Source organism: Lepidochelys olivacea, assembly GCF_965140295.1.
Source record: "Lepidochelys olivacea isolate rLepOli2 genome assembly, chromosome: 9".
In the NCBI taxonomy this organism is placed as follows: domain Eukaryota; kingdom Metazoa; phylum Chordata; order Testudines; family Cheloniidae; genus Lepidochelys; species Lepidochelys olivacea.
In genome coordinates this window covers 40,669,038-40,696,596 of record NC_140419.1, presented here as the reverse complement: position 1 = coordinate 40,696,596, position 27,559 = coordinate 40,669,038, and the positions used below count along the sequence as shown (strand labels likewise).

At 40.4% G+C, this 27,559-nt stretch overlaps 1 protein-coding gene across 2 annotated transcripts in view; it reads left to right on the top strand.

The window, feature by feature from the left end:
- Positions 1–27,559, top strand: part of CLSTN2 (calsyntenin 2) — a 693,894-nt gene that overhangs the window by 552,239 nt on the left and 114,096 nt on the right. For both annotated transcript variants that reach the window (XM_084640208.1, XM_084640207.1), the window contains 2 exons: positions 9,573–9,722; positions 26,015–26,200. In XM_084640208.1, coding sequence (XP_084496334.1) covers positions 9,573–9,722; positions 26,015–26,200 — 336 coding nt within the window. The remainder of the gene's footprint in view (positions 1–9,572; positions 9,723–26,014; positions 26,201–27,559) is intronic.

Genomic DNA, 27,559 nt, shown 5'->3' with positions numbered 1-27,559 from the left:
AGGGGGCTCTGCATTTTAATTTAATTTTAAATGAAGCTTCTTAAACATTTTAAAAACCATATATACTTTACATACAACAATAGCTTACTTATATATTAAAGACTTATAGAAAGAGTCCTTCTACAAATGTGAAAATGTATTAGTGGCATGGAAAATTTTAAATTAGAGTGAATAAATGAAGACTCGGCCCACCACTTCTAAAAGGTTGCCCGCCCCCTGATGTATGGCTTTGCCAGACAATACACAGCAGCTTACGCGCTTACTGCAGAGGCTTCATTTTTTTTACACAGGCCTAGTATCATGTACCTGACTAATTCAAGAAACATCTGAATATTTTGTTCCCATGAAAAATCATTGCTTTGCTTTCAAAATGGAGAACACCTCTATTCTATGCAGCCAACAGGGAGAAATTGGGGCACACCACCACCACCACCAACAAAAACATGTATCTCAGCTTTAAATCTGTTCTGCATTGCCAGAAAGAAGTTTTAACAGTGGACAGGATGTGACCGTCTGTGGGACAGGGCATAGGAAAAGCCTTCACTCCAGCCTCCCAAAACACCAGACAGCAGAAATATGCCACTGCAGAGACTTGTAACCTGCCATCAGCATAAACAAGTAGCAGATTACAACTCTCTGCACTGACGCATATCACACAGTCACTCTAGTCACGCTTTCCTTCATAGGCTGAGCTATGGTGCTTGTATGTTATTGCTCCATGCTCAGCAAAAAAGAAACCCAAGCCAAACAGTACTTGGGTAGTGTAAATTTCCCAGAGTGGGATACAGGAGAAGCAAGAAACCCAGGTAAATATATAACAACAAAGCAAGCCGTTAGAGTGGTGTAGTTAAAAATTGCATGGTGAGCTGCTTGTTGCTCACCACTTTCTACCCCCGTTAGTTTTTCTTACTAGCCAAGTAATGGGTTATTTTAGGGCACTTAAATCACAGGTAATTTTACTCATTATTCCCAGCCAAAAGCATTCAAAAGTGAGGCTGCAAAAAATTATGACTTTTAAAAATCATAATTTGGGGGGGAGGTATTTGATTTTTGGTTTTTAAGCTTTTAGGCCTCATGTTTTCAAGTTTTTCTCCACAGCAAGAGGGCTAGAAAGTAAACAATGAAACATTCTCAAATAATTACATGATTCCAGGAGTTGCAGCTTAACGGTAAACACCAAATACCATGACAGTCATGATTAAATTGCAAGAATTGGCAACAGTGTTTATTGGTAGAAAAGGAGAGAGAGAGAGTTCACTCTAGTCATTGAATTATCTTTACAGAATGTTCACCCAGTCTATCCAGAGATGCCCATTGTGTCTACTCTTTTTTGTAGCAGGGATGAAATTCGTGGTAAAAAGATCCAAGATGCCATCTGGTATTTGAAAAATGCAAAGGGGAAGTATGAAGGAGTGTCACAGACACTACGTCTGTGAGATAGATTGGGAAAATATTCAATAGAGCAGAATTTGTTTTGGATCCTGATTTGGATCATAAGCTAGGTATCACAGACCTAACTTAAGGAGAGGTGCATTGAGTCTATTAACTGTATTGTGATGAATCTCAGGATTATGGAATGTGTATTCAGTGCTTATGAGATGCTGTGTGATACCTTTCCTTTCTCAGATGAAAGAGGTGTGTGTGTGTGAGATGCAAGGTTGTTAGGAACCACTAATCATTAAAAAAGGAGTACTTGTCGCACCTTAGAGACTAGCAAATTTATTTGTTAATCTAATCATTAGACTCTCTTTTAAACCACCTTTGAAATTACCAGTTCAATCAAACCTTGGGAAGAACGAGGTGCCATTTGCCATGTGAGATCCAAGTCCCCCAAGGGACGGAATACTACACACTGAATTTTCAACTGGTGTAAACCATCAGAGCTCCATCGAAGTCAGTGAAGCTATGGTGAAGCCAGTTCACACCAGCTGAGAGCCTGATTCTGTATATCCCTTACATACAATGGCTTGGGTGTGTGTCTGTAATTTTCTGCTGAATAAAATTTCATCCATGTGATGAGACCATAATGCTCATAAAATGGATTTTTTTGTATGTAATGAGCTTAACTTTGTCGGTAATGAACTACTGGCCATAAAATAAAATCACTTAACAGGAAGGGGCAAATTCATGCGTGTCCGCATGAAGAACTGGAAATGAAGGCACAAGATCTGACTTTTTTTTAAAACTGATTGTGGCATGCAGCCTAGTAGAGTTTTCCTCCTAGCAGAGATCTTCAATGACCAATTCAATAGTTATTTATTTAAAATAAAATTAGACAATATTAGTAACAATTATGTTGTAATGCAGAGTTCTGTCACAAAATAAGGTTTTATCAGAACTTTATGTTTATTGCATTTTCTACCTCATTTGGCCGGGGACATGGTTTGGTGAACAGAGCATGGGGCTGTGAGTAGACCAGGGTTCTATTCCAGCATTGCCACTGACCTACTGGGTAAACTTGGGCAAGTCACTTCACTTCTGTGGCTACATCTGCGTTACGAGCAAGGGGTGTGATTCCCAGCTCATGTAGACATACCTGTCGCTCGTCAGGCTAGTGCACTAAAAATAGTAATTTAGCTGCAGTAGCATGGGGAGCAGCAGCAGCAACATGAGCTAGTTGCCCTGAGTACAAACCTGCCTGAATCCTGGGATACGTACTTGAAGTGGTTAGCCCATGCCACTGCTGCTACACTACTATTATTTGTGCACTACCTTGATGAGACCTAGCACACGTATGTCTACATGAGCCTTGTCACGGTTCCTCCCCCACTCTGAACTCTAGGGTACAGATGTGGGGACCTGCATGAAAAACCTCCTAAGCTTATCTTTACCAGCTTAGGTCAAAACTTCCCCAAGGTACAAAATACTACACCTTGGACTGGCCGCTACCACCACCAAACTAATACTGGTTACTGGGGAAGAGCTGTTTGGACGCGTCCTTCCCCCCAAAATACTTCCCAAAACCTTGCACCCCACTTCCTGGACAAGGTTTGGTAAAAAGCCTCACCAATTTGCATAGGTGACCACAGACCCAAACCCTTGGATCTGAGAACAATGAAAAAGCATTCAGTGTTTTACAAGAAGACTTTTAATAAAAAATAGAAGTAAATAGAAATAAAGAAATCCCCCCTGTAAAATCAGGATGGTAGATATCTTACAGGGTAATTAGATTCAAAAACATAGAGAACCCCTCTAGGCAAAACCTTAAGTTACAAAAAAGATACACAGACAGAAATAGTTATTCTATTCAGCACAATTCTTTTCTCAGCCATTTAAAGAAATCATAATCTAACACATACCTAGCTAGATTACTTACTAAAAGTTCTAAGACTCCATTCCTGTTCTGTCCCTGGCCAAGACGACTACAGACAGACACAGACCCTTTGTTTCTCTCCCTCCTCCCAGCTTTTGAAAGTATCTTGTCTCCTCATTGGTCATTTTGGTCAGGTGCCAGCGAGGTTACCTTTAGCTTCTTAACCCTTTACAGGTGAGAGGAGCTTTCCCCTGGCCAGGAGGGATTTCAAAGGGGTTTACCCTTCCCTTTATATTTATGACAAGCCTGGAATCCCGCCCCCAAGCTCATAGTGTAGAAATAGTCTCTGCTTTTGTGAGGCATTTTCAGATCTTTATATGAAAAGTACTGTAAGATATGATTTAGAAAGCTGTGCAGCTTGTAGCTGCCTGTTGGCTTCTTTGTTAACTTGACTCTCCACAATGTAGTCCCCACCAGCTCGCATGTCCTTGAAGAGAACATAGAATATGGGCTGTCAGAAGAAGATGAGAATTTAGTGTTAAGACATCATGAATTCTCTGTGTGTGTGTTTTAAATCACCCCGTGTTCACTGCCATTAAAGTGTTCTGCTTCCTCACAAGGCATTATTCTAATACTTAGGGTGACCAGATAGGAAGTGAGAAAAATCAGGACAGGGGGTGGGGGGGTATTAGGCACCTATATAAAAAAGCCCCAAATATTGGGACTGTCCCTATAAAATTGGGACATCTGGGAATCCTATTAATACCCCAGCAGGTAGCCAGATGCAGCCTCCCATAGCCCTCTACTGTAGAGAGGATGGAAAGAGACTTCAATTTCAAAGTTCAGCCCCTGTGCCCCAGGACAGATAGTAGAGGTGAGAGGCCACTGATGCAGCAAAAAGAACCTTTCACCCTCCATAGGAGTCATGAATTGCTTTTTTTTATAATACAGTCACTCCCTGCTAACACAGGAGGCATGGATAAAACTTAAGGGGCAATTCTAGTTCATCTGGTGTGCTAACACAGGAATTGCCCTCGTGTGACACATTTATGTTACCATTCTGCCTGGGGCTTCAGGTGATCAGGCTGAGGCTGCAGGATCTTTAGGGGAGGAGATGAAGGAGCACACCAAGTGACTAAGTTTAAAGCTTTATTAACCAAATAACAGTGGTGAGTGCTGGACGCACCCCACGTCACTCAGAGGGAGGAAGAAAGTGTTAGTGCCTGAGCCCTAACCCACTTTTATACTTACACATGCACAACACAAGGCTGGCCAACCGTGGGAAGAAGAAGAGGGGAGGAAGGGTAGATGAGAGTCCTGCCCTGTGCACAGGTCATCTAGGGTCCGCTGTAAATCTCCGACTTGTTTCAGCTCTCAGGAGGGTTTTAAGCCCTGGGTTCTTCCGGGGGCATTTTCGTCCAGGGACCCTCGTCCCCCATGCTCTTGGTACCAGTCCAAACCAGCCTTCCGCAGCTCCCTTAGTTTCCCCAAAACACACCGGTTTCAGAGTCGCATGACTGTTGTTTTTCCACTCACTGACCTTCACAATCTTACTAGTTTTGCAACCCCTTCAGTTCTGTCTGGCTCAGTTCTTCTTTCTCACGGCTGGCCGGGGTTGAGATAGAGGCTTCTGGCTGTTTGGCAGCAGAGAGCTTGTTTGTATACGCTGGCCTTGGGCTGCAGTTTCATTCCTTATCTTTGGGCCTAGCTGGATCGTCGAGTTAACCCGTTCCTTTCTCCCTTCCTCCCTCTTCGGCCTCTCATAACCTGCAACGGAATCTTCCACTCCCCACTTACACCTTCAACCCTTCCCAAGATACTTTCCAATGCATATAAAGGCGTTAGCAATATACAACACTGGTGCTTACCCAGGGGACCCCATGGGGGGGCATTTTATTGTGACACTATTTGATTAAATCAGTGGTCCAGTTCATTCAGTATCCTGTCATCAGCAGTGGATTGCATCAGTTATTGCAAAGGAAGGTCCAAGAAACCGTACAACAGGCAGTTATGAGTTAGCCTGCCCCAATAAATAGTTTCTAATATTTGACCCTTAATAGTTAGAGGTTGGTTTATGCCCTGAAGCAGGAGGGTTTATATCCTTATTATTTTTAATATGTATTATTATAACTCTGGGTATTCTTATTACCTGTATAAATGTTTAATTCCTTTTCTGAATCCTGCTTGGTGCTTGGCTTCAATGGTATATTGTTACAATGAGTTCCATGAGCTTTCTGTGAAGCATGTGGAAAAGTATTTACTTCTATTAGGTTTAACTTTCCTTCCTTTCAGTTTCATTGACTATCCCTTTGTTTGTGTAGGCTGAGACAGAGAACAGAAATTCCCACTATATCACCTGTAAGCCGTTCATTATTTTGTCTATTTATAATGTTTCCCCTTTGCTTATTAAAAAAAGTCTCATTGATTAAATTGTAAAATAACAAAGTAACATAAAGCTACAAATAGCAGATGTAACAGAAACACACAGAATAATTAGATCAGTAAACTACACAGTAATATGTAGAAGACATTCAAATGACCTCTAAAATTAAAAAATACCCTAAATATTCAGAATCTTAGGAGTACAAATCTTAGAAGATAACTGTGTTCTGAGATTTATAAATCATTATAATGTATTTGTATTTCATTATAGCTATCATCCCAAGCAAATTCCTGTAGGCTGCTAATGTTGATTTAGCCAACTTCAGTGTCTTGAGAATTATCTCCACATATCATGGAGTAAAGCAATGGTACAGAGAACAAAAGAAGCATACACAAAGGAATATGCAGGAAAGAAATAATAAAATGCAGACAGTAAGTAAAGTATGAACAGATAATAAATGCACAAGTAAGTATATAATGGCAACATTGCACTTCTTAGGGATATAATGGTGGGAAACTGATTTACGAGTCCACCCAATTTTAGGCTTAATCAATTTTTGGTTTTATTTATACAATTTAAGACAGAATTACCACTTATAGTGTCTGAACACATGTTTATGCCAGACAATAAATAGATTATATAGAGGACCCAAGTTGCTGCATTCCAGGGCACAGGGAAGTTCTCCTGTACTCTATGATGGCCGTCATCGCCTCCTTTGACCCCTTGGTCTTGTCCTTCAGTCCCATTCCTTCAGCTTCTGATCCAGAGTTTCACCAATTTGGGCCGTGTTCATTGAGTCTTTTTATACATTTCCTGCAATTTACACAATTTTTGCTGTTTAAACCATTGCTATCTTTCTATTCCTTGTCATCCTGCCCCTAGTTTTTCCAAGTAGAAGGACTTCTTGTCATTACAGGTTTGTGTAGGGTTTTTTTAATCTCAAAATTTCCAGCACAATGTTGTATTTATCCTATCAGCAATAATGTCATTTTAAGCAAATCAATAATTTTTGTGTAAAAGGAGAAGAAATGGCAAAACAGCCCTACCAGGTAAATCTTTAGCCTAGCCATTACCTCATCTAAATTATCCATAATTACAAATTATTAAAATAAACTAACAACACTTATCCTAATCTTACCATTTAACAATTCATCATCTTTATATTTCGGTATTATAAGTCAGAATATTTAGTGTGTCGAATTCTATCCCTTAATCTGTTTGGGTTTGGAGAGCACACTATGACCCTTGAATGTCAACATTTGTGTATCTGCTGCAAACATGGGGTTTCCAGGGGACTTTCGTCACTCCAAGTCCAAAGCCTTGTGTTTGTGAATACTTCGTTAGTAATTTTCCCTGTTACTATTCAGAAGGGCTTGTTTTTTAGGGCCTTGATATTTAGTTGTTTTAATGGCACCCCAACACACTGAACTTCTACTAAGGAAGCACTAAGCAATGTGAGTTATAAACAAAAACAGTGAATTCCTGATACTCATTATAATGCCAAAAAATAACTGAGAAGTATATGTTTGAGTTTTCATTCTTATCAGATAGAAGAATCTAGTGTTCTGAATATCAGAATACATTTCAACGTGGGCCAATGGTCTAGAATAAAGGAATTCTAATCCTGTCCCTGCCTTCCTGCATGACCTTCAAGTCACTGCACTGCTCTGTTCCCCTTTCTGTGAAGTGTGTACACTCTCACCCTCAATTGGAACGGAAGGGGTTAAGGAAGGACAAAAGCAAAACAGGAAATAAGTCACACTTATTGCTGCAAGTATTCAACAAGATGTTGTGTTCTTTTGTGTTTAATCATAAGAAAGGGGTTTAATAATGGGTGGGGTATCTCACTGGGAGCTTGAGCAGCAAGATTCAATTTAGCACAAACTGAAGGAACCCACAAAGATGTGGACCAGAAGATGGTGTTCGATCCAGCAGAGAGTAGGAGATGTCAGTGGGCTTTAGATGAGGTTCATAAAGCTGTGTTTACAGTGAAGGGTGGCTAGAGTATACTTTTCCTGAGTGTTATTGGTTGGTTGATCTAGAAGGAAACAGGTATTTTACATATGGACAAAACCTGTGAAAAAAATGTACCAATAACATAGTTTTAGTATAAGTTGCAATAAGGGTGGGAAAGTAAAATAGCAAGCTATTTTTAGGTCAGAGAGTGGTCAGAAAAAGCTCAGTGTGACCTTTTACACGGGTTACTATCCAAGTGAGGGACAATTAACCAGAGAGGGATATTGACTGGATAATGATCTTGCCTACTTTGTAGGAGTTTTATGAGGGTTTAATTAAGATGCATCATTTGGAAAATATATAGTCCTAGCTAAATACTAAGGATCAGTATAGTGCAATGCTTACTGCACTGCCTCAGGAGCAGGAACCAGAATGTGACTTGGTCACAATCATCTTCCCTGTTTCCCCCTGCTATGAGGAGAGAAGAAGGGACAGCACGATGCACCCGGATAGGGTACTTCCCCCAGAGTGCAAGAGCTCTAATTCTGTGTGTGCCGTTCTGTACGTGCTATTGTTTGTGCTCAGAAATGATTGACTCTGACCAAAATGGCCAAATGACCAATATGGCACTTGCATATAGTTTCCCTGAAAACACTATCTGTGGGTTCAAGGTGTCTCCTGCACAGTTGTGAACTAAAGACCGGATTTGGAAATTGGCCATGTATGTATAGCAGTTTGGGGTTGTTTTTTTCTCAAGTTTAAACTTGATGAAAAGAATTAGCAAAGGCCAGCATGTTTAAAGAAGGCAGCTCTGCCTTCTCTGTACCTTTTGATAATCAGCCACTTTTTATGTGCATAAATAATGTATGTATTTTGGTGCCCAAGTTTGCAAATTTTGGTCAAACTACTTGATTGTCAGATCTAGATTGTCATTTGGTATGATATGATGACTTGAGACAGGAATTGCCATCTAGAATGAATATAACTTTAGGATGTGTGTATGATTAGATATATTCCTGGCTAAAGAATGCGTTAATATGTTGGAGCAAAGGGTATATTAAACATTTCTGAGGTGCAGGTTGAGCGACAACTGTATTTCTGCGGAAATGGACTGAATTAAAATGCTGAACTCATTCATTATGACAGCAGTCCTAAAACACTACAGAATATGGTGACTGAGAGAGATCTTTCCATTTTCTTGTGAAATGTGTAATTTTTTTTATAACTAGAACAGGTAATTTGTCACCTTTATGTATCTGTCAGGTTTGGCAGATGAGTTTTGTTGTTGAATTTTATTTTCCATCTGGTAGCACAGAGGTGTCATATAAAATGCTGGTGAGCTTTATTATGTAGATTATGATGATCCTGGCCCCAATCCTCTCTTCCTGTGGCTAAAGCCCGAGGGAGGGGACTAAAAGGAAGAAGATATTCACCATTTAGATAGGAACTAACTGTACAGGGAATGAGTGACAAGATAGTACAGCCGAAGCTAAACTATCTTCCCTCCATGATCTCCACAGGACTAGAGGGCAAACAGTGTGATTTTTTTCCTAGCCCTGACGCATAGTCTACCCTCCTCCTACTCCTTTCCCAAACATGGGCCAATGGTTTTCAGTCTACAAGGTCTAAAGGAAAGGAGAGATGATGTGGATGCTCTACAAGAAGTGTATGCAGATGAGGATAGTGTTGCCTGTAATTACATGTTCAATATTACTTAAAAAGATACTTTTGCATGTAATCAAGTCTGTGCAAATACATAGCTGTAAAATTAAATCTTATATGACATTGATGGGTTCCTTTCATTTGGGCCCTGTCCCACAATCTTCTGCTTGTAGAACTCCTGAATGGGAATTCTGCCCACTGAGGGCTTGCTTTATCTGGCCCTCGCTATTGTGGGCTGGTACCTGGATGCAATACATAATTGTCAAAGAAATAAGCTTGACCAATAAATAATTCCTGGATGTTATATTAAATCTGCAGGTAATATTAGAAACACCGAGAAGCTGAACTACGATAAACAGCACGAGTATGAGATAATGGTAACTGCTTTTGACTGTGGACAAAAACGTGCAACAGAAGATGTCTTAGTACGAGTTGATGTCAAACCAGTGTGCAAACCAGGCTGGCAAGGTAGGGTTTAATATTTGATATCATTTGTTTTGTTTTGTTTTTCTTTCTTTCACAATATATAATGTCTGGTATTCTTTACAGTTATGTGTAAAATGATTACTATTTTTTACTGGTATTTTTTACTTGTGGCAAAGCTCAGAATGAAGGACTGATCAAATCAACGCAGAATAAAAGCATCGTTTAAAAACCTTTCCAAAACTTAGTCAAACACTCTATGGAGTTCAAAAATGGTGATGGTTTGGGTTTTGGTTTATTTTAAATCCTTTTTAGTAAACTGTTCAGAGCCAATAGAGCTAGGATAAAGCAGCAGTTCTCAAACTTCATTGCACCATGACCCCCTTCAGACAACAAAAATTACTTCATGACCCCAGGCAGGTGGCAGGGCAGGGGCAGAGCCCAAGCCCTGCTGCCCCAGACTGGAGCCCTTGGCTTCAGCCCCAGACCCCAGCAAGTCTAATACTGGCTCTGATGACCCCATTAAAATGGGGTCGCAACCCACTTTGGGGTCCCGACCCACAGTTTGAGAACCGCTGGGATAGAGCAAGCAGGATTCTTTTTCATGAGTCATCAACAGAGTTGTTTACTAAGTTCCACCTACATGGACAGTCTGTTAGTGTTATTAGTGTATTTGCACAGTACCAAAGAGGGCACAATCCGCAGGCAGCAATCTGCCGTCCCTAAAATGGGGTTAACACCTAATGGTTAGTGTGGATGCTTATGGAGGAAAAATCTTGCCTTCGTTGTCATCACCTAGGTTGTGGAGCTGGCTGACAGAAGAAACTACTTGTAAACTGAGCACAATGGTTCTGGAAGTCAGTGAGATGCAATAAACGTGGAGCACCAGGATTCCATTTTTATACTCACCATTCAGAGGAGAAAACCACACGTTAGTTGTCAGAGGCCATACATAGTTTTCATTGTGCATGTGTCCAGAATATTTGAGAGACAGATTTTATAAAAATAAGCGTATGAAAGAAACAAATTTGAAATAGTTCTACATTTTCTTAGCTATGTTTGTTGGTCTAAAAAACTTACTATTCTTGTTATAAGATCAAAGAGAATTCTTTAGAGAGATTTTACTTGTGCAAATACTCTATTTTGTGAGATCATTTGCTGGAAGATTAAATGCATCAAAATGTAAGCTCAGGAACTAGTATTAAAATGATGCAATCCCCGGTTGTTAACTATTTCATTATTTCCATAAAGGTATTCTATAGACTGGGTAATCTTTGTGAAGAAATCATGCTCAAAGCACAATTATATTGCCCAATAACATCATACTTACAGCAATTTTATTTGACAGTTCAGACATCAATTACAATACAGTTGCTCATTGGAACATATTTCAGGTAATTAAAAAAACTGATAGGTGATAAAAGATGCAAACAACCCTTCTTGCTTACATTCTCCTTCTTTAATATTACGTAAAATGGATATAATCTATTTATGATCTTGGCAAAAGGCTGGACATGAGTTCTGATTCTTCCCACATGCAGAAGTTATTCTCCGCCTAGAAATCAGAGTTGTGTGTGACTGATGCTTTGTTTAACTCTTGATGTATAGTAGGGATCATTCCCTGGATTGTTATTTTAATGTAGTGACATTGAGAGAATTTAGAGGCCCATATGTTTGGAATGGAAAATAAAATGGGGAGGAGGGTGGGAACTGCATTAAACTGAGGCAGAACTTATCTAAAGTATGTAGACAAAAATCACATTTTAAAAAATTTGTACACTATGTGGTATAAGAAGAGAATAGCTCATCTGAGACATCTATGAGCAGTTGGAAATTATGTGGCCTGATAGCATTTATTAAGCCTGTACGTAATATTTATTTTAACTCTGAATTTTGTTTTTGTAGGATATGTTGCACAATTGTGTTCTTTGTTGTTTATGGTCTGAGGTTGTTCAAGAGTCTATTATGAGTCTTTGGCATAGGCCATGGAGAAAATCTGTATTAGTAAACTGCACTAGATTCTGCTCTCAATTATACCAAGGTACTTCCAAATTAGTTCATTTGATGGAGTTAGTCTGGTTTTTACATCAGAGAAATGGATAACAGAATCTCTTTAATTGTATCTACGTTTCTTCAGATCACTTGAAATGGTATGTGATTGCATTGTATATTGTAAGCTCCTTGGGATCTTGGTTTACATGATTATAGTGCATCTTTGGCACTCACCAAATAATAAGCATAGAATCATAGTTTCTTTGAAGAAAGCACTAGCTGAGTTTCAGACAGCACATTTTTCTAATCAAGTTGAGTTTCTCCTATATTTTATATAGACCAATAATCCACTCACCTGTGGTACCGTGGATTTTTAATGTAAAATGATAGAAGCTTATCTCGAATTTTGTATATTTGCTTCAGGTAGTTGGTTCTCAGAATCTCCACTCAGTTGAATGAGATTGTTTTGGTTGTTTGTTCAATTACCCATGTCCTTTTTACATATAGCAGAGGATTATAAAACATCATTACAGATTTCTTAGAAATTGTGGAATGTCATTACAAATTACTGTCCTCCCTTTGATACTGAAGAGATTGTGCCTGACCAGGTTTCACACTGGAATAAATCACCACACTGGACTTGTGTTAAGGTTAGAATCACTGCCTTTAATAAAGGAACTGATGAGCCAAACCTTCACTCCTTACTCAAACAAAACTCCATCAGTTTTTTGATCAGGCTCCTAGTCTTTGTGACACTAAGGCAACATGACCACCTTTTTAAATGAATGTGCAAAAATCTAAATATCAGAGTGCATCTCTGTTCCCTTCTTTGTGTTTTTCTATCAGTGTTTTGAATTGCTGTTTCATTTTCTGCTGTAAATTGCTTTCTCTTTGAAATCGAGTACCATTTAAAGTTTTAAAAATTATAATTTGTTTTTTTACAGATAATGGTTAGAAACTTGTTTGATTATATATGGTATTTTAAATACATCTGATAAGTAATAAATTTCAAAGGTCACATTTAAAGAAAGAACTAAAATAGGAGTATGTATTGTATTATTAATGCTTATTGCAATGAAGACATGAAAGGTGTTATTTTCAAAAACTGATAAAAGTAACTAATTTCTGCTTGTCAGACCCAGTAGTATAATGAGAAAAGATACAACATAGGCAACAGTGAGGTGGGGGGAGAAAAAAAAATCATTACTAGCATGTTGAGGCCTGTGGTGAATTATGTTCCATTATAAATTATGCTGGGGGGAAAAAAGGAAAGGGGAATTTAGTATTCTTGAGTAGAGAGTGTGCCAAAAAGAAAGAAAGAAAAATACAGGTACAAAGACCTCCTAAATCTCACCTTCAGGTTGACAAAGATCTGATCAGTTACTGACCAATTAAACCACAAATCAGGTTTTTATTTTACTTCACAAGAACAGAATGATTCCAAAGGGATAACAATCACTAAGGCTATCGGGCTACTGAGCTGCTGTAAACAAACCAGTCTGCTCAGAATTCAAGGAACTCATCTGAATAGTCTGTCTCTTCCCAAAATACATAGTTAAAAATGAATTAAGGTTGCAAGTAAGAATATAAGAATGGCCATACTGGGTCAGACCAAAGGTTCATCTAGCCCAGTATCCTGTCTACCGACAGTGGCCAATGCCAGGTGCTTCAGGGGGAATGTAATCATCAAATGATCCATCCCATGTTGCCCATTCCCAGCTTCTGGCAAACAGAGGCTAGGGACAATTCAGAGCACAATTTTGCATCCCTGCCCATCCTGGCTAATAGCCATTGATGGCCCTATCCTCCATGAACTTATTTAGTTCTTTTTTGAACCCTGTTATAGTCTTGGTCTTCACAACATCCTCTGGCAAAGAGTTCCACAGCTTGACTGCGTGCTGTGTCAAGAAATCCTTCCTTTTGTTTGTTTTAAACCTGCTGCCTATTAACTTAATTTGGTGACCCCTAATTCTTGTATTATTAGGAGGAGTAAATAACACTTCCTTATTTACTTTCTCCACACCAGTCATGATTTTATACACCTTGATCATATTCCCCCGTTATTCGTCTTTTTTCCAAGATGAAAAGTCCCAGTCTTATTGATCTGTCCTCAGATGGAAGCTGTTCCATGCCCCTAATAATTTTTGTTGCCCTTTTCTATACCTTTTCCAATTCCAATATATCTTTTTTTGAGATGGGGCAACCACATCTCCACGCAGTATTCAAAATGTGGGTGTACCATAGATTTATATAGAGACAATATGATATTTTCTGTCTAATTATCTATCCCTTTCTTAATGATTCCCAACATTCTGTTAGCTTTTTTGACTGCTGCTGCACATTGAGAAGATGTTTTCAGAGAACTATCCACAAGGACTCCAAGACCTTTTTCTTGGATGGTAACAGCTAATATCATTTTATATGTATGGTTGGGATTATGTTTTCCCATGTACATTACTTTGCATTTATCAACACTGAATTTCATCTGCCATTTTATCACCCAGTCATCCAGTTTTGTGAGATCCCTTTGTAACTCTTCATAGTCTGCTTTGGACTGAACTATCTTGAGTAGTTTTGTATCATTTGCAAATTTTGCCACCTCCGTCTTGACCCTTTTTTCCAGATCATTTATGAATATGTTGAACAGTACTGGTCCCAGCACAGACCCCTGGAGGATACCACTATTTATCTCTCTCCATTCTGAAAACTGACCATTTATTCCTACCCTTGCTTTCCTATCTTTAACCAAGAGAGGACCTTCCCTCTAATCCCATGACAGATTACTTTGCTTAAGAGCCTTTGATGAGCCTAAGTACACTATATGCACTGGATCACCCTTGTTCACATGCTTGTTAACCCCGCTCAAGAATTCTTGTAGATTGGTGAGACATGATTTCGCTTTACAAAAGCTGTGTTGCTTCTTCCCCAACATATTGGGTTCATCTATGTGTCTGATAATTCTATTCTTTACTATTGTTTCAACCAATTTGCCTAATACTTAAGTTAGACTTACCAGCCTGTGTCATAAATATAAAGGGAAGGGTAACCACCTTTCTGTATACAGTGCTATAAAAGCCCTCCTGACCAGAGGCAAAGTCCTTTTACCTGTAAAGGGTTAAGAAGCTCAGGTAACCTGTCTGGCACCTGACCCAAAATGACCAATGAGGGGACAAGATACTTTCAAATCTGGAGGGAGGAAAAGGCTTTTGTCTGTCTGTGTGATACCTTTGTCAGGAACAGATCAAGGATGCAAGCCCTCCAACTCCTGTGAAGGTAGTAAGTAATCTAGTAAGTAAAGAAAATGTGTTAGGTTTTCTTTGTTTTGGCTTGGAAATTCACTGTGCTGGAGGAAATGTGTATTCCTGTTTTTGTGTCTTTTTGTAACTTAAGGTTTTGCCTGGAGGGATTTTTTATGTCTTGAATCTGACTGCCTGTAAGATTATCTTTCATTCTGATCTTACAAAGCTGTTCTCTTATCTTTTTTTGTTCTTTTAATAAAGTTCTGTTTTTTAAGAATCTGATTGGGCTTTTTGGGTCTTAAAAAACAAACAAAGGCTGGTTTGTACTCATCTTGTTTATTCTCAAGCCTCCCCAGGAAAAGTGGCGTAAGGGCCTGGGGGGGATATTTTGGGGAAATAGGAACTCCAAGTGGTCCTTTCCCTGTTCTTTGTCTAAATCACTTGGTGGTGGCAGCATACTGTTCAAAGATAAGGCAAAATTTGTGCCTTGGGAAAGTTTTTAACCTAAGCTGGTAAAAATTATCTTAGGGATTTTTTTGATGCGGGTCCCCACATCTGTACCCTAGAGTTCAGAGTGGGGAGGGTACCCTGACAGCCTGTGATTGCCAGGATCGCCTCTGGAGCCTTTTTCAAAAATTGGCATCACGTTAACTATTCTCCACTCATCTGGTACAGAAGCTGATTTAAATGATAGGTTACATACCATAGTTGTTAGTTCTGCAATTTCACAGTCGGTTCCTTCAGAACTCTTGAGTGAATATCATCTGGTCCTGGTGATTGATTACTGTTTAATTTATCAATTTATTTCAAAACCTCCTCTAATGGCACCTCAATCTGGGACAGTTCCTCAGATTTTAATAAGTTTAGTTTCTCAGCAATGGCCTTATTTTCCTTGAGTGCTCCTTTAGCATCTTGATCATCCAGTGGTCCCACTGGTTGTTTAGCAGGTTTCCTGCTTCTGATGTACTAAAAAAAATTTTGCTGTTACTTTTTTTGTCTTTGACTAGCCATTCCTCAAATTCTTTTTTTGCCTTCCTAATTATATTTTTATACTTCACTTGCCAGAGTTTATGCTCCTTTCTATTTTCCTTAATATGTTCTAACTTCCACTTTTTAAAGGATGCCTTTTTGCCTCTAACTGCTTCTTTTACTTTGTTATTTAGCCATGGTGGCACTTTTTTGGTCCTTTTTCCTCCTAGGCCAGTGGTTTTCAAACTGCGGGTCGCGACCCACTACTGGGTTGCAGAATGTAAGTCACTGGGTCATGGCGGCTCTGGTCAGCACTGCCAACCAGGCCATTAAAAGTCCCGCCGGTGGTGCTGCCTTGCTAAGTCAGGCTACTAGTCCCTACCTCTTCTGACACCGCGCTGCGCCCCAGAAGCGGCCAGCAGCAGGTCCAGCTTCTAGGAGGGGTGGATAATGGGGCTGTGCATGCTACCCCCGCCCCGAGCACCAGTTCCGCACATGAGCTGGGAGGGGATGGTGCCTGCAGGCGAGAGCCACGTGGAGCTGCTTGTGTGCCTCTGCCTAGCAGCCAGACCTGCAGCTGGCTACTTCTGGGGCGCAGCGCCACCCACGGTTCCAGGACAGGCAGGAAGCCTGCCTTAACACCCCCGCTGGGCTGCTGACTGGGAGCCACCTGAGATAAGTCCATGCCCCAACCCCACGCCACAAGCCCCAGCCCTGAGCTTCCCCCAAACCCAGAGCCCTTCCTGTACCACAAACCTTTCATCCCTGGCCCCACTCCAGAGCCCGCACCCCAATCCTCTGCCCAAGCCCTGAGCCCCCCCCAAAACCCAGAGCCCCCTTCTGCACCCCAAACTCCCCAGAGCCAGTACCCACAGCCCAGATCACTGACCCCCTCCCACACCCCAACGCCCTGCCCCAGCCCAGAACCCCCTCCCACACCCTGAACCCCTCATTCCTGGCCCCACCCCACAACCCTCACCCCCGCACCCAAATTCTCTGACCCAGCCCTGAACCCCTCCCACACCCCAAACCCCTCATCCCCAGCTCTGTTGGGTCTCGGGCCCTTTCCTGTTGGGGGCAACCACCGGTGGCAGGGTTCCTTTGGAGGCCCAGCTGCAACTTAAATTTTGCTTCATTTTGGCATAATCCCTGCTATCCATCAGATGCTGGAAGTTGAAGCTGCTGGGAGTCCTTGGCAGGCAGCACACTCAGGTCCTTAGGAAGGAGAAGGTTCTCTCAACCACTGTCAGGGGCTTATATCTGTTTAAAGCATGATCTCAAAAAATGAAACTCTGGCAAGGGTACAGTGATGATGTTGATGGATCCTGTAAGAAATTCTATCCAGAGTTCCCCAGAAAGGCCACTTCACATGCATGGCCTTTGAAAGTGGTAAAAGAGAAAAGTTCTCCCCTTCAAAAGTTTTTTGCATTTATGCCAAGGGCAGGGGGAACAGATGAGATGATCAGGTGGGATGGCTCTTATTTTCATATATCCGTTTCCAAAATGGAGCTGAAAATGCTTTAGAAATAACTCTCTCTGAGCTGCACTTTTATCTACATTTGTTTGCAACCCCATGCAGAGAATGCTGGCAAAGGCAGAATGGCATGGGCCATCATACAGAGTTGTGCCATTAAAATAACTTTTCATTCTCCCTGTATGTGCTTTTGGGGTGAGGAGGGGACAAATACACCCACTGCTGGAGAAGGCAAACCCACAAAAATGGAAATGGCCATACGCAAACCTACGTCTATATATACACAACTCTAGAGGGAACTCTACAATATTTCTGTGGAAATAAACGAGGCAGTACAGCAGCTGGCTAAATACCATGTACTCAGACAAAAAAAAGGGGTGCAGAATGACTACCTGATGTGTATGATATGACTAATGTACAAAACCACTTTGAAAATACCATTGCAGGTGAAAGACAAAGAAGTTAGTGTGATCTATTGGAATAATTACAGTGTCTAACTTGTTAGAATGTCTTGGCTGTTTGGCATCTTGACTGTGGGAGTTGTGAGCAGCTGCTGTGAACTTATGTGTATCTGAAGCACCCTGCTGCTCGGGGCTAACGTGTGTGATGGAGCAGTTGGATTCAGATTTTCAGGCAGTGGCCAGGTGCATGTATGCTGTGTGGCTGCACTTTATGTTAAGTTTTGTCTGAGTTGTGTGCTATCACCATGATGCTTTCTATAAGAATACTGAGCATCCTTTACAGGGCATGTTGAGGTTTAGAAGCTCCTTAATCTGGTTCTATACATGGCCAACATCCAAACTGTAGGTACTTGTGTACTATAAAAGGTATGTAATAGAGGATAAGAACTATTCAGTATGTTTTTACTTCCATGGGTAGCACAACCAATGCTGAATGAGGCAGGTCACTGAATGTGTGAATAGCACACTATTTAGGCTGAGGTGGTGTTTTCAATGCGATGCTAGTCCGTCCTTTCTTTCACAGATTATAAGAAATTGACTTTACCCAGTTTTGACAATCCGTTGAGATCAGTGCAGGTGTGAAATAAGAGCATCTGAGTCAACGTGTATAGATTGCCATGTAGTATGTCTTCTGCCAATGCTTTTGTGCTCAAGCCGGCAGAATGCATTGGCCTCACTTGGTCACTAAAAGGGAAGTACAGTCAGTCTAAAAAGGCATCTTTTTAACTTTTCCACACTGATTCTATCTCCTCAAAATATGTGACCACAATCTCCATCCTTAGGTGGATTAACTGGTTCTCAGAAGTCTCTGCAGATTCAAAAATGTGAGTCATATATCCACAGTTCTGGTAGCATTAACATCACAAAGCCAACATTAGCAGTCAAAAATACTAAGCCAGTTGTTGACACTCCGTGGAAATGAAGTCCTTCAGGACCCTGTGAAATTGGACTGGCATTTTGGAAAAGATGTGATCATACGTTTCTAAGGATATGTTTGTCAGGCTACATCTACGCTACAAACTCTATGGTGGCACAGCTGCAGCACTGCAGGTATGCCGCTGTAGTGTAAATACTTGTTACAGTGATGGAAGTGTTTTTTCTTTGCTGTCATTAATCCACCCCCTTGAGAAGCCATGGCGAGGTTGACAGAAGAATTTTTCTGGTGACCTAGAGCTGTCTATACCAGGGCGTAGGTTGGTTTAACTAAATCTCTAAAAGATGTGAATTTTTCACACCCCTGAGCCATGTAGCTAGGTCAACACAAGTTTTAGGTGTAGACAAGGCCTAAACTATAACCAATCACTGTTCTTCAAACCAGCTTCCAGTGATATTCAAAGACTTACCTGGCAGCATAAAATACAGATGAGAGAAGCCCTTTTTTAAACATTAAACTAATTTTGTGAGTATAAAACAAAAAGCAAGCTAAATTATTTGTTACGGGGAGGAGGGGGATGGAGGAATAGACAAAGAAAACATGAAAGGGAAGACGGGAACAGTGACATCACTAACCACTCTTTCTTGCTGATGTGTGAGTGCAACAGAATGCCAGTTCTTAAATGTTCTATGAAATGAGGCCATGGCAAAAGTGAAATTTACTATGGTCAAATCTGACGTTTTAACTCCTATGAAGAAAAGGAGTACTTGTGGCACCTTAGAGACTAACCAATTTATTTGAGCATAAGCTTTCGTGAGCTACAGCTCACTTCATCGGAGCTGTAGCTCACGAAAGCTTATGCTCAAATAAATTGGTTAGTCTCTAAGGTGCCACAAGTACTCCTTTTCTTTTTGCGAATACAGACTAACACGGCTGTTACTCTGAAACTTAACTCCTATGCTTGCACTAGTCTGAACTCTGGCAACTCAGGCCCTGGTCCTGCAGTTGGATCTGCCTGGTGAAATCCTGAAGAATGCCATTGAAATCAATGGGGCTCTGCTGGGATCCATCTATACAGATCAGATTTCAGGAGCAGAGTCATAAAGATATACGTGTACAAATTCTTTAAGTAAATTGCAGTTTATTTATTCATAGAATCATAGAATATCAGGGTTGGAAGGGACCCCAGAAGGTCATCTAGTCCAACCCCCTGCTCAAAGCAGGACCAATTCCCAGTTAAATCATCCCAGCCAGGGCTCTGTCAAGCCTGACCTTAAAAACCTCTAAGGAAGGAGATTCCACCACCTCCCTAGGTAACGCATTCCAGTGTTTCACCACCCTTTTAGTGAAAAAGTTTTTCCTAATATCCAATCTAAACCTCCCCCACTGCAACTTGAGACCATTACTCCTCGTTCTGTCATCTGCTACCATTGAGAACAGTCTAGAGCCATCCTCTTTGGAACCCCCTTTCAGGTAGTTGAAAGCAGCTATCAAATCCCCCCTCGTTCTTCTCTTCTGCAGGCTAAACAATCCCAGCTCCCTCAGCCTCTCCTCATAACTCATGTGTTCCAGTCCCCTAATCATTTTTGTTGCCCTTCGCTGGACTCTCTCCAATTTATCCACATCCTTCTTGAAGTGTGGGGCCCAAAACTGGACACAGTACTCCAGATGAGGCCTCACCAATCATTCCATTATTATGATTATCCATCATTATGATGTGGAATTTCAAGATCTCTCTCAAAATTAACTTTTGACTATAAAGAACAACTGAATTATATTACCAAATGATTATAAAATGAATGGAAAACTGTGGAAGGGGAAGTTATTCTGTGTGTGTGTGTGTGTGCGTATGTGTGTGTACGTGCACAACATATATACAAAGGAATTATTGTCACACAAATGCATGTGTAACCTGAAGACAGAATATTAATGGAAAAGTATAATTCACTAATAGAACTAGGAAAGACCTTGAATGCTAATATAAGTGAGGCTTTCTAGCATTCAGAGACTATTTCGGATATTGAGAATTCAGAGCAGGTTAACAGTAACAAAACAAATTACTGCAGAGAAAAAAAAAACATTTTCCTCTCTTAATCCTTTGAATGGCTTGGTGCATTCACTTCAGTGTTTGAAAAACAAAGGAAAGGACCTTGTATCTTATTTGTGTAAACTGGGATGTTATAATTTTGACAATATATGTTATGCCTTTAAAATGACATTCCATGGAGCACAGTATTCAAAGGCTAAAGGGCAACACAGGTATCAAAAGTAGGACCGCCTCAGAAATGTTGCATCTTTATTGAACATTAAGCTTTTAAGCATTCCCTGAGTGTACAAGTTAAGCAAAGCAGCACCAGCTTGTGACGCGGTAGTATGTCTCTACGTTCCATTGAAATAAATGGTGTTGTAACAAAATCATGCCTTGCCTGACTGTACTGTATTGTACGTCCCAGATTCCATATGGTAAGTGTCCAGAGATGTCATTTATTTAGCCCTTGGGCTTCTTTTCATCTGAGTATCGCTCCATACATCAGTCATGAGCTTTCTAGGCCACTTAGTGAGGACGCTGAGCTGTTCACAGTTGTTCGGTTTGTAACTCTATTTGGGTGTGCTGGCTTTTTTTATTTGTTCTCACATGGTATTGGTTTTCAGTGCATAAACAGTAAAATATTTAAATACAGATGATACTTGTCAAACAAATCAGTTAGGGGCCAGTAGCTGAGAAGAGTGCTGGGGTGGCGCACAGAGAGAATCAAATATCCCCTTCTACTCTGCCAAATGCAGCTCCAAACCCTTGAGGCTGCAATAGGCCCCGCTTGCCTGCAGGGACAGCCCTTCCACAGGGGAGATTGGGGAGATTCACCAGGTAGCTGTACCCCACCCCACCCTTGCACATAGCTCCCACTGCCCTCTTCCACATAGGCACAGAAACAATTTCAGTGGGAGCTGAGTTCTGTGCATCTTCCCTGGCACAGGGGGAACTGTACTGGTTAGTGTGCCAGGGCTCCCTCTCTAGCCACAAAGGTAGAGGCAGAATTTGCCTTTTTTGGCAGATAGAGTAAATAGAAATTAGAAATATATTGTATTACAGTATATACCAAAAGGAAAGAAAAAACAGATAATACCCATATAAAGGTCAAGATAAGCACCCCATATTTTATTTAAAACATTTACGTTACCTATCATTTCAAAGGAAAAATCATTCCATCATTGTGCATGGGGATCGTTATTATTTATTTTTAAAGATTGGCTTGTCATTGAAATTTGATCTGAACAGGATCACACTGGGTTAGTTTGAGGTACTCAGAGTTTGGATCTAGGCTCAAATTTTAGTTGCATAGTCCATGGAACCTCACACCCAAATATATGACATGGTGATGTTTAGGTGTGAGGCCTGCCCAGGACTACCTGCCAGTGCTTTATAGCACAGATGGCAGGATAGGGCCAGGTGAATGAAGAAGTGCAGACAGTGTCCTCATTCTCTGGAACTGGGCAGACTTATTCTTGTCCAGACTCTTTACCGTGGCTGGTATGGGTTTGCAGAGTGTTACCTTGGAAATATGTTGTCACAGATCAGAGTTTACCAAAGGAGAACCCAGGAGATTTGGATTTAGCTTATTGGATACCAACCCATCCATTTCAGATGGGTTCAGATATCTTAATTTGTCTAATTGTTTATTCAGCCTCAGAAATTAGTTGCATTTTGTCTATCCCAATTTAAAATGTCTGTCCTGCTATTCAAAAGCTTCCCTGGCCTGGGTTCAAGATATATAAGTGATCCCCTCTTCCCCCATGACTTCCTGCAGTAACTTTTCCATGCCAACCAGGCGTATTGAGGACAAGGGATGGGATTTTTACAGGACCTGGGACCTAATCAATGGAGCTTTCTTCTGCAAGAGATCAGAACAAGCATACATCTTGCCCCATTCAGAATGAAATGCAACACTTATCTCTTTGACTTAGCTTTCTCGCAGTCACCTTTTCACACAGATACTTCACTCATTCTCTCACATTCACAACTTCTATGTACTTTTCAAGTTGCCTCTTACTGTGAGGTGGGGTAAGAGTGTTAACTTCCATTTTAACACCTCCGGGGTATGGAAATACCATAGGAATGAGGACTATGTAAACAACCCAATCTATTTTTAACATAGCCATCACCTTAGAGCCTGGGTGCTCAGGATTACATTGCACTCCAGCACTGCCCCTTTCCTGTCCCAGAATGCCACCTACACTGAGGGCAAACGCCATGCTGACCTTAATACGTCGGCATTAAATCCCTTTTGTGTCTGCGCAGGCAGTGCAGCTTGGACTTAGGCAGGGCTGAGGCCCCAGTGTCAAACGCGGATGGAAATACTACCAGCAACACAAACTGTGATGCAAATGTACATACAGCATGAAAAAGCAGTGGCTGAATTCTAGTTGGGATTTTACGGTGGAGCTTGGACAAATGTGAATACCTAAGACTATGAGGTTGGTATAGTTCTAGTCATAAGTGATCTCGTTTGCCAAGTGGAAAAGTAACAGGAATAAATGAAGCTGCACCTCTTTAAATCCCAAGAGACCTTGAGGTGACAATTAAAAACAAAACAAAACAGAAGAACAGAAGCCCTCCATTATTCTACAATATGAGTATTGACATTTTTATGGCCTATTTTATAAGCAACACCTCACACAAGTTTAAAGATTGTGGATTTGCAGACAGATGTGTCAACCTTAATTGTTCAGTCATTTTTCACACATCCAGTGATGAATATTTTGCATGAGTGCCAATTCATCTAAGATAGCTAAGAAACCAAAAAGTGGCCAAAATCAGAGAAGTGCAGAACTAGTCTGAAACATTTTAAATAGTTTGAAACTCACACTGTTTGATGATTTGTGGGTGTGGGAATAGTCTGTAAGTAACTAGAGAATGTGAGAATAGAAGGAGCCATGATTCATCTGTTCTCACAGCACATATATAACAGCAAATGCTCATATTTTTTAAGTGAAATGTTAGGAAGTAAATTACATTATTTTCTAAGCAGTCTGAGAGTGTAAACCTGAAGTATTTTGGAAAGGGTGGAGAATGCAAATCTGTTGATATACTGTTATACAATTGACAACGTCTTAAGACATTCCACGGAATTAGTTATCTGTTAGAGGAAGGAGTTTCAGGCAAATGTAGTTATTTTAAACATCCTATAGAATAGGTATAGTGAGCAAGGCATGATTGCCTTCTAATAATTTTGAATAGTGACCAACACATCCTAAAAGCTTTTGTTACAGTAAGTATGGAACATCATGTGCAACCTTCATTTTCCCACAGTCACAGCTTCAGACAATTAATAACAAAGTATTAAATGATTAATCTCTGTCTCTGGCAAGAAAACAAGTATTTGACAGATAATCGGATAGACTAAGCCAAATTTTTGAAAGTGGCCAGTGATTTTTGGGTGCCCAATTTGAGACACCTTGAAAGGGTTAGCTTTTCAGAGGGTGAATGCTCAGAACTTTCTGAAAGGTCTTTTAAGGTGTCTCAAATTGGGCATCCCAAATCAGCAGTAGCAAGAGGCTCTCTGGAGAGTATGTAGTGAAGAGCAGTTCTAGGCTCAGTTCTTCTTTACTCACCGTCTGGAAACAATTGCAGTGAGACCTGGTGCCAAGGAGTTGTCTTGGTACAACCTATTTACAGTGGAGTAAAACCTCAGCATGAGCAGGGTGAAGATTCACTATAAAGCAAGTGAAAGTCTATTTAATTACTGAATTGGAGACTTTTGTTTCTACCACCCGATCAAGAGAACTTCCTTGGATGGTACGTTCCCTTTAATCGGGTTTGATTGAATGTTCAGACTTATTTAGTTTATTCTACTAGCAAAGACCCACTTTGGCTAAAAATACTCCAAAGAAGCTGGAGCTATGCACATTACAAGATTGATCTGTCTGAAAAATCTTCCAAATACCCAGATGTGCAGATTAGGCAGACACACATTAAGCAGGCCCATGACTTTAAAAGAATTAATGGTTTAATCTCAATATTAATGTGGCACCTTTGCTTTGTTTTGTAATAAATTATGTACCTAAAACAAGTGTATTGGCTGAAATGTAAATTGGAAATATAGCTGAAACACACTCATTTTTCTTAATTTTAATACAGCATTCCTTTGGTGGGATCAGTAAATCAGAACTACCTAATCCCTAAAACAGCTTGAAAACACCATATTTATTCAGATTTAGAAACTAAACATTCCAGTTGAAAAGGTCAGTGGCACAGACAGCATGTGCTATAAGATTGGTAACTTCTCAAATCTTCTCAGTTGTGAGACAGCTGGATAAACAAAGCATGGATCAGCTTGGTCTGGCTGTAAGCCTGCAGAGCACCTTCATCTGTAGCTTCCTGTCATTAGTAGTCCACAGAACTAAGACAACATTTGGAGAGAGAAAGGTGGTGCTGTGGATGGGTACACTGGCCTTTCACATCTCCAGACTAGAGTTGAAAAGCTTTTAATCATGAGTCAAATGAAGCTGGTGGTCATATCCTAGTCCTTAGCGGACATTTGCTCATATCACAGAACTTCATAATCTGTCATAATTTGGCATGATTGACAATATTATTCCCAGGAATATGATATAAGCAATGCCATTGCAGATCAGGAATGAGATGTATTAACAATTCTTGTCAGGAAACTTGCATAGTGCTTGCCTAGCACTAGCCAGCGATGTTATTACTTCACTGAGCACAAAATACTTTTACAAATAGAGTAACATCTTTAAAAAAAAATAGAGCAATTAACTCATTGATGCTTGGGTCCAAACTTTATGGTCTCTGTCCCAGCAATGAACTTATTGAACTGGCGGGGCAAAGCAGTGGCATTTTACAAATCAATGAGAATTCAGTCTTCGAAGCCCATCAAGCTTACCTGGTCAATACTAGAAAATGTGGCTTATTTTAAATGTGCACGTCACATTATTCATTCGTTGTCCATTCGGGTCTCCAGTTAGGTGCCTGTGACATGTGCTTCAGTATAACTCAACTAAAACACGACTCTGGGTTAAGCAAACAAATCTGAAGTTCTTTTCTCCTGAGCTGACAACCCTGCCATGAAACAGCTCTTCCTGGATCTCCACTGCACAACCCGGTGCATTTATTTTCTGCTAAACCAACTATCTTAGGCACAATATTGTCTCCATAGCACCAGCGCTCAGTGTCTCCAACACTGTTCTCCAACTGCCTCCTCTCTATTCTCTCTGCTCTTATCCAGTGCAATTCAGGAAATTCTTCTAATGTTAATCACCATACTCCTCTTTTTTTAATTACTTTGTACTGTGGATTTATTTTTATCTTGCAGACTGGAACAAGCGTATTGAGTATAAGCCTGGCTCTGGCAGCATACCTTTGTTTCCCAGCATTCATCTGGAAACCTGTGATGGACCTGTTTCCTCAATCCAGACCACTATTGAATTGCAAACCAATTACATTGGCAAGGGTTGTGACCGAGAGACATACTCTGAGAAATCACTGCAAAAATTATGTGGTATGTGCTTGGTTTTCAGTTTACTTATTAATTCCTTTTGTCCAGATAAAGCACTTTTCCCATAAACACAGAGACCAAGTAGCTACTGTATATGTGGTTTTACAGATGCACAATGCCCATTATAGCTAACTGGCTGGTACCCATAGGAATTAACAAGATGGCATGATGTGACATCAGAGGTAGTTCCTGCTTCTCTTTTCCACTCTCTTTTCATTACGTATTCCTATCTTATTTTCAGTTCTTCTCTCCTTCCTCTCTTCCCCTCTTTATCTTCTTTTCTTCTTCTCATCCTTCTCCCTTCCCTTCGTTCATGATGTGGATGATTTATTATTTCTATTTTGGCGGCACCTAGGGCTCTGATCCGTGTATATCAGACCAGGAGCTGTACAAACAAATAACAGATTATTATGAAGACCTTAGCACTTCACCCACATGAAACTGTAACTCCTATTCCAATGACACTTTCTAATTTCATTGCACCAAACAAATCCACCTAAGAAATGTCATGCAGTCCTTTGCCAGAGTTTAAAAAAAAATTGGAAAGTTTGGGAGACTATGGACAAAAGGAAAGGAGTACTTGTGGCACCTTAGAGACTAACCAATTTATTTGAGCATAAGCTTTCGTGAGCTACAGCTCACTTCATCGGGTGCAATGTGGAAAATACAGAAGATGTGGAATATAGAAGATGTGGAAAATACAGAAGATGTTTTTATACACACAGACCATGAAAAAATGGGTGTTTATCACTACAAAAGGTTTTCTCTCCCTCCACCCCACTCTCCTCCTGGGGGGGAGAGAAAACCTGGATTTGTGCTGGAAATGGCCCACCTTGATTATCATACACATTGTAAGGAGAGTGATCACTTTAGATAAGCTATTACCAACAGGAGAGTGGGTTTAGGGGGTGGGGTGGGGAGAAAACCTGGATTTGTGCTGGAAATGGCCTACCTTGATTATCATACACATTGTAAGGAGAGTGATCACTTTAAATAAGCTATTACCAGCAGGAGAGTTGGGTGGAGGGAGAGAAAACCTTTTGTAGTGATAAACACCCATTTTTTCATGGTCTGTGTGTATAAAAACATCTCCTGTATTTTCCACAGTATGCATCCGATGAAGTGAGCTGTAGCTCACGAAAGCTTGTGCTCAAATAAATTGGTTAGTCTCTAAGGTGCCACAAGTACTCCTTTTCTTTTTGCGAATACAGACTAACATGACTATTACTCTGAAATATGGACAAAAGGTATTTCAGAGATGGATAGTTTCTACAAAAGATATTCTGACTCAGTGAAGAGTTTCCAAATGTGTTTTGCCCCTTTATTCAGTAACTCAATATAGGCTTGAACTAGATGCTCCAA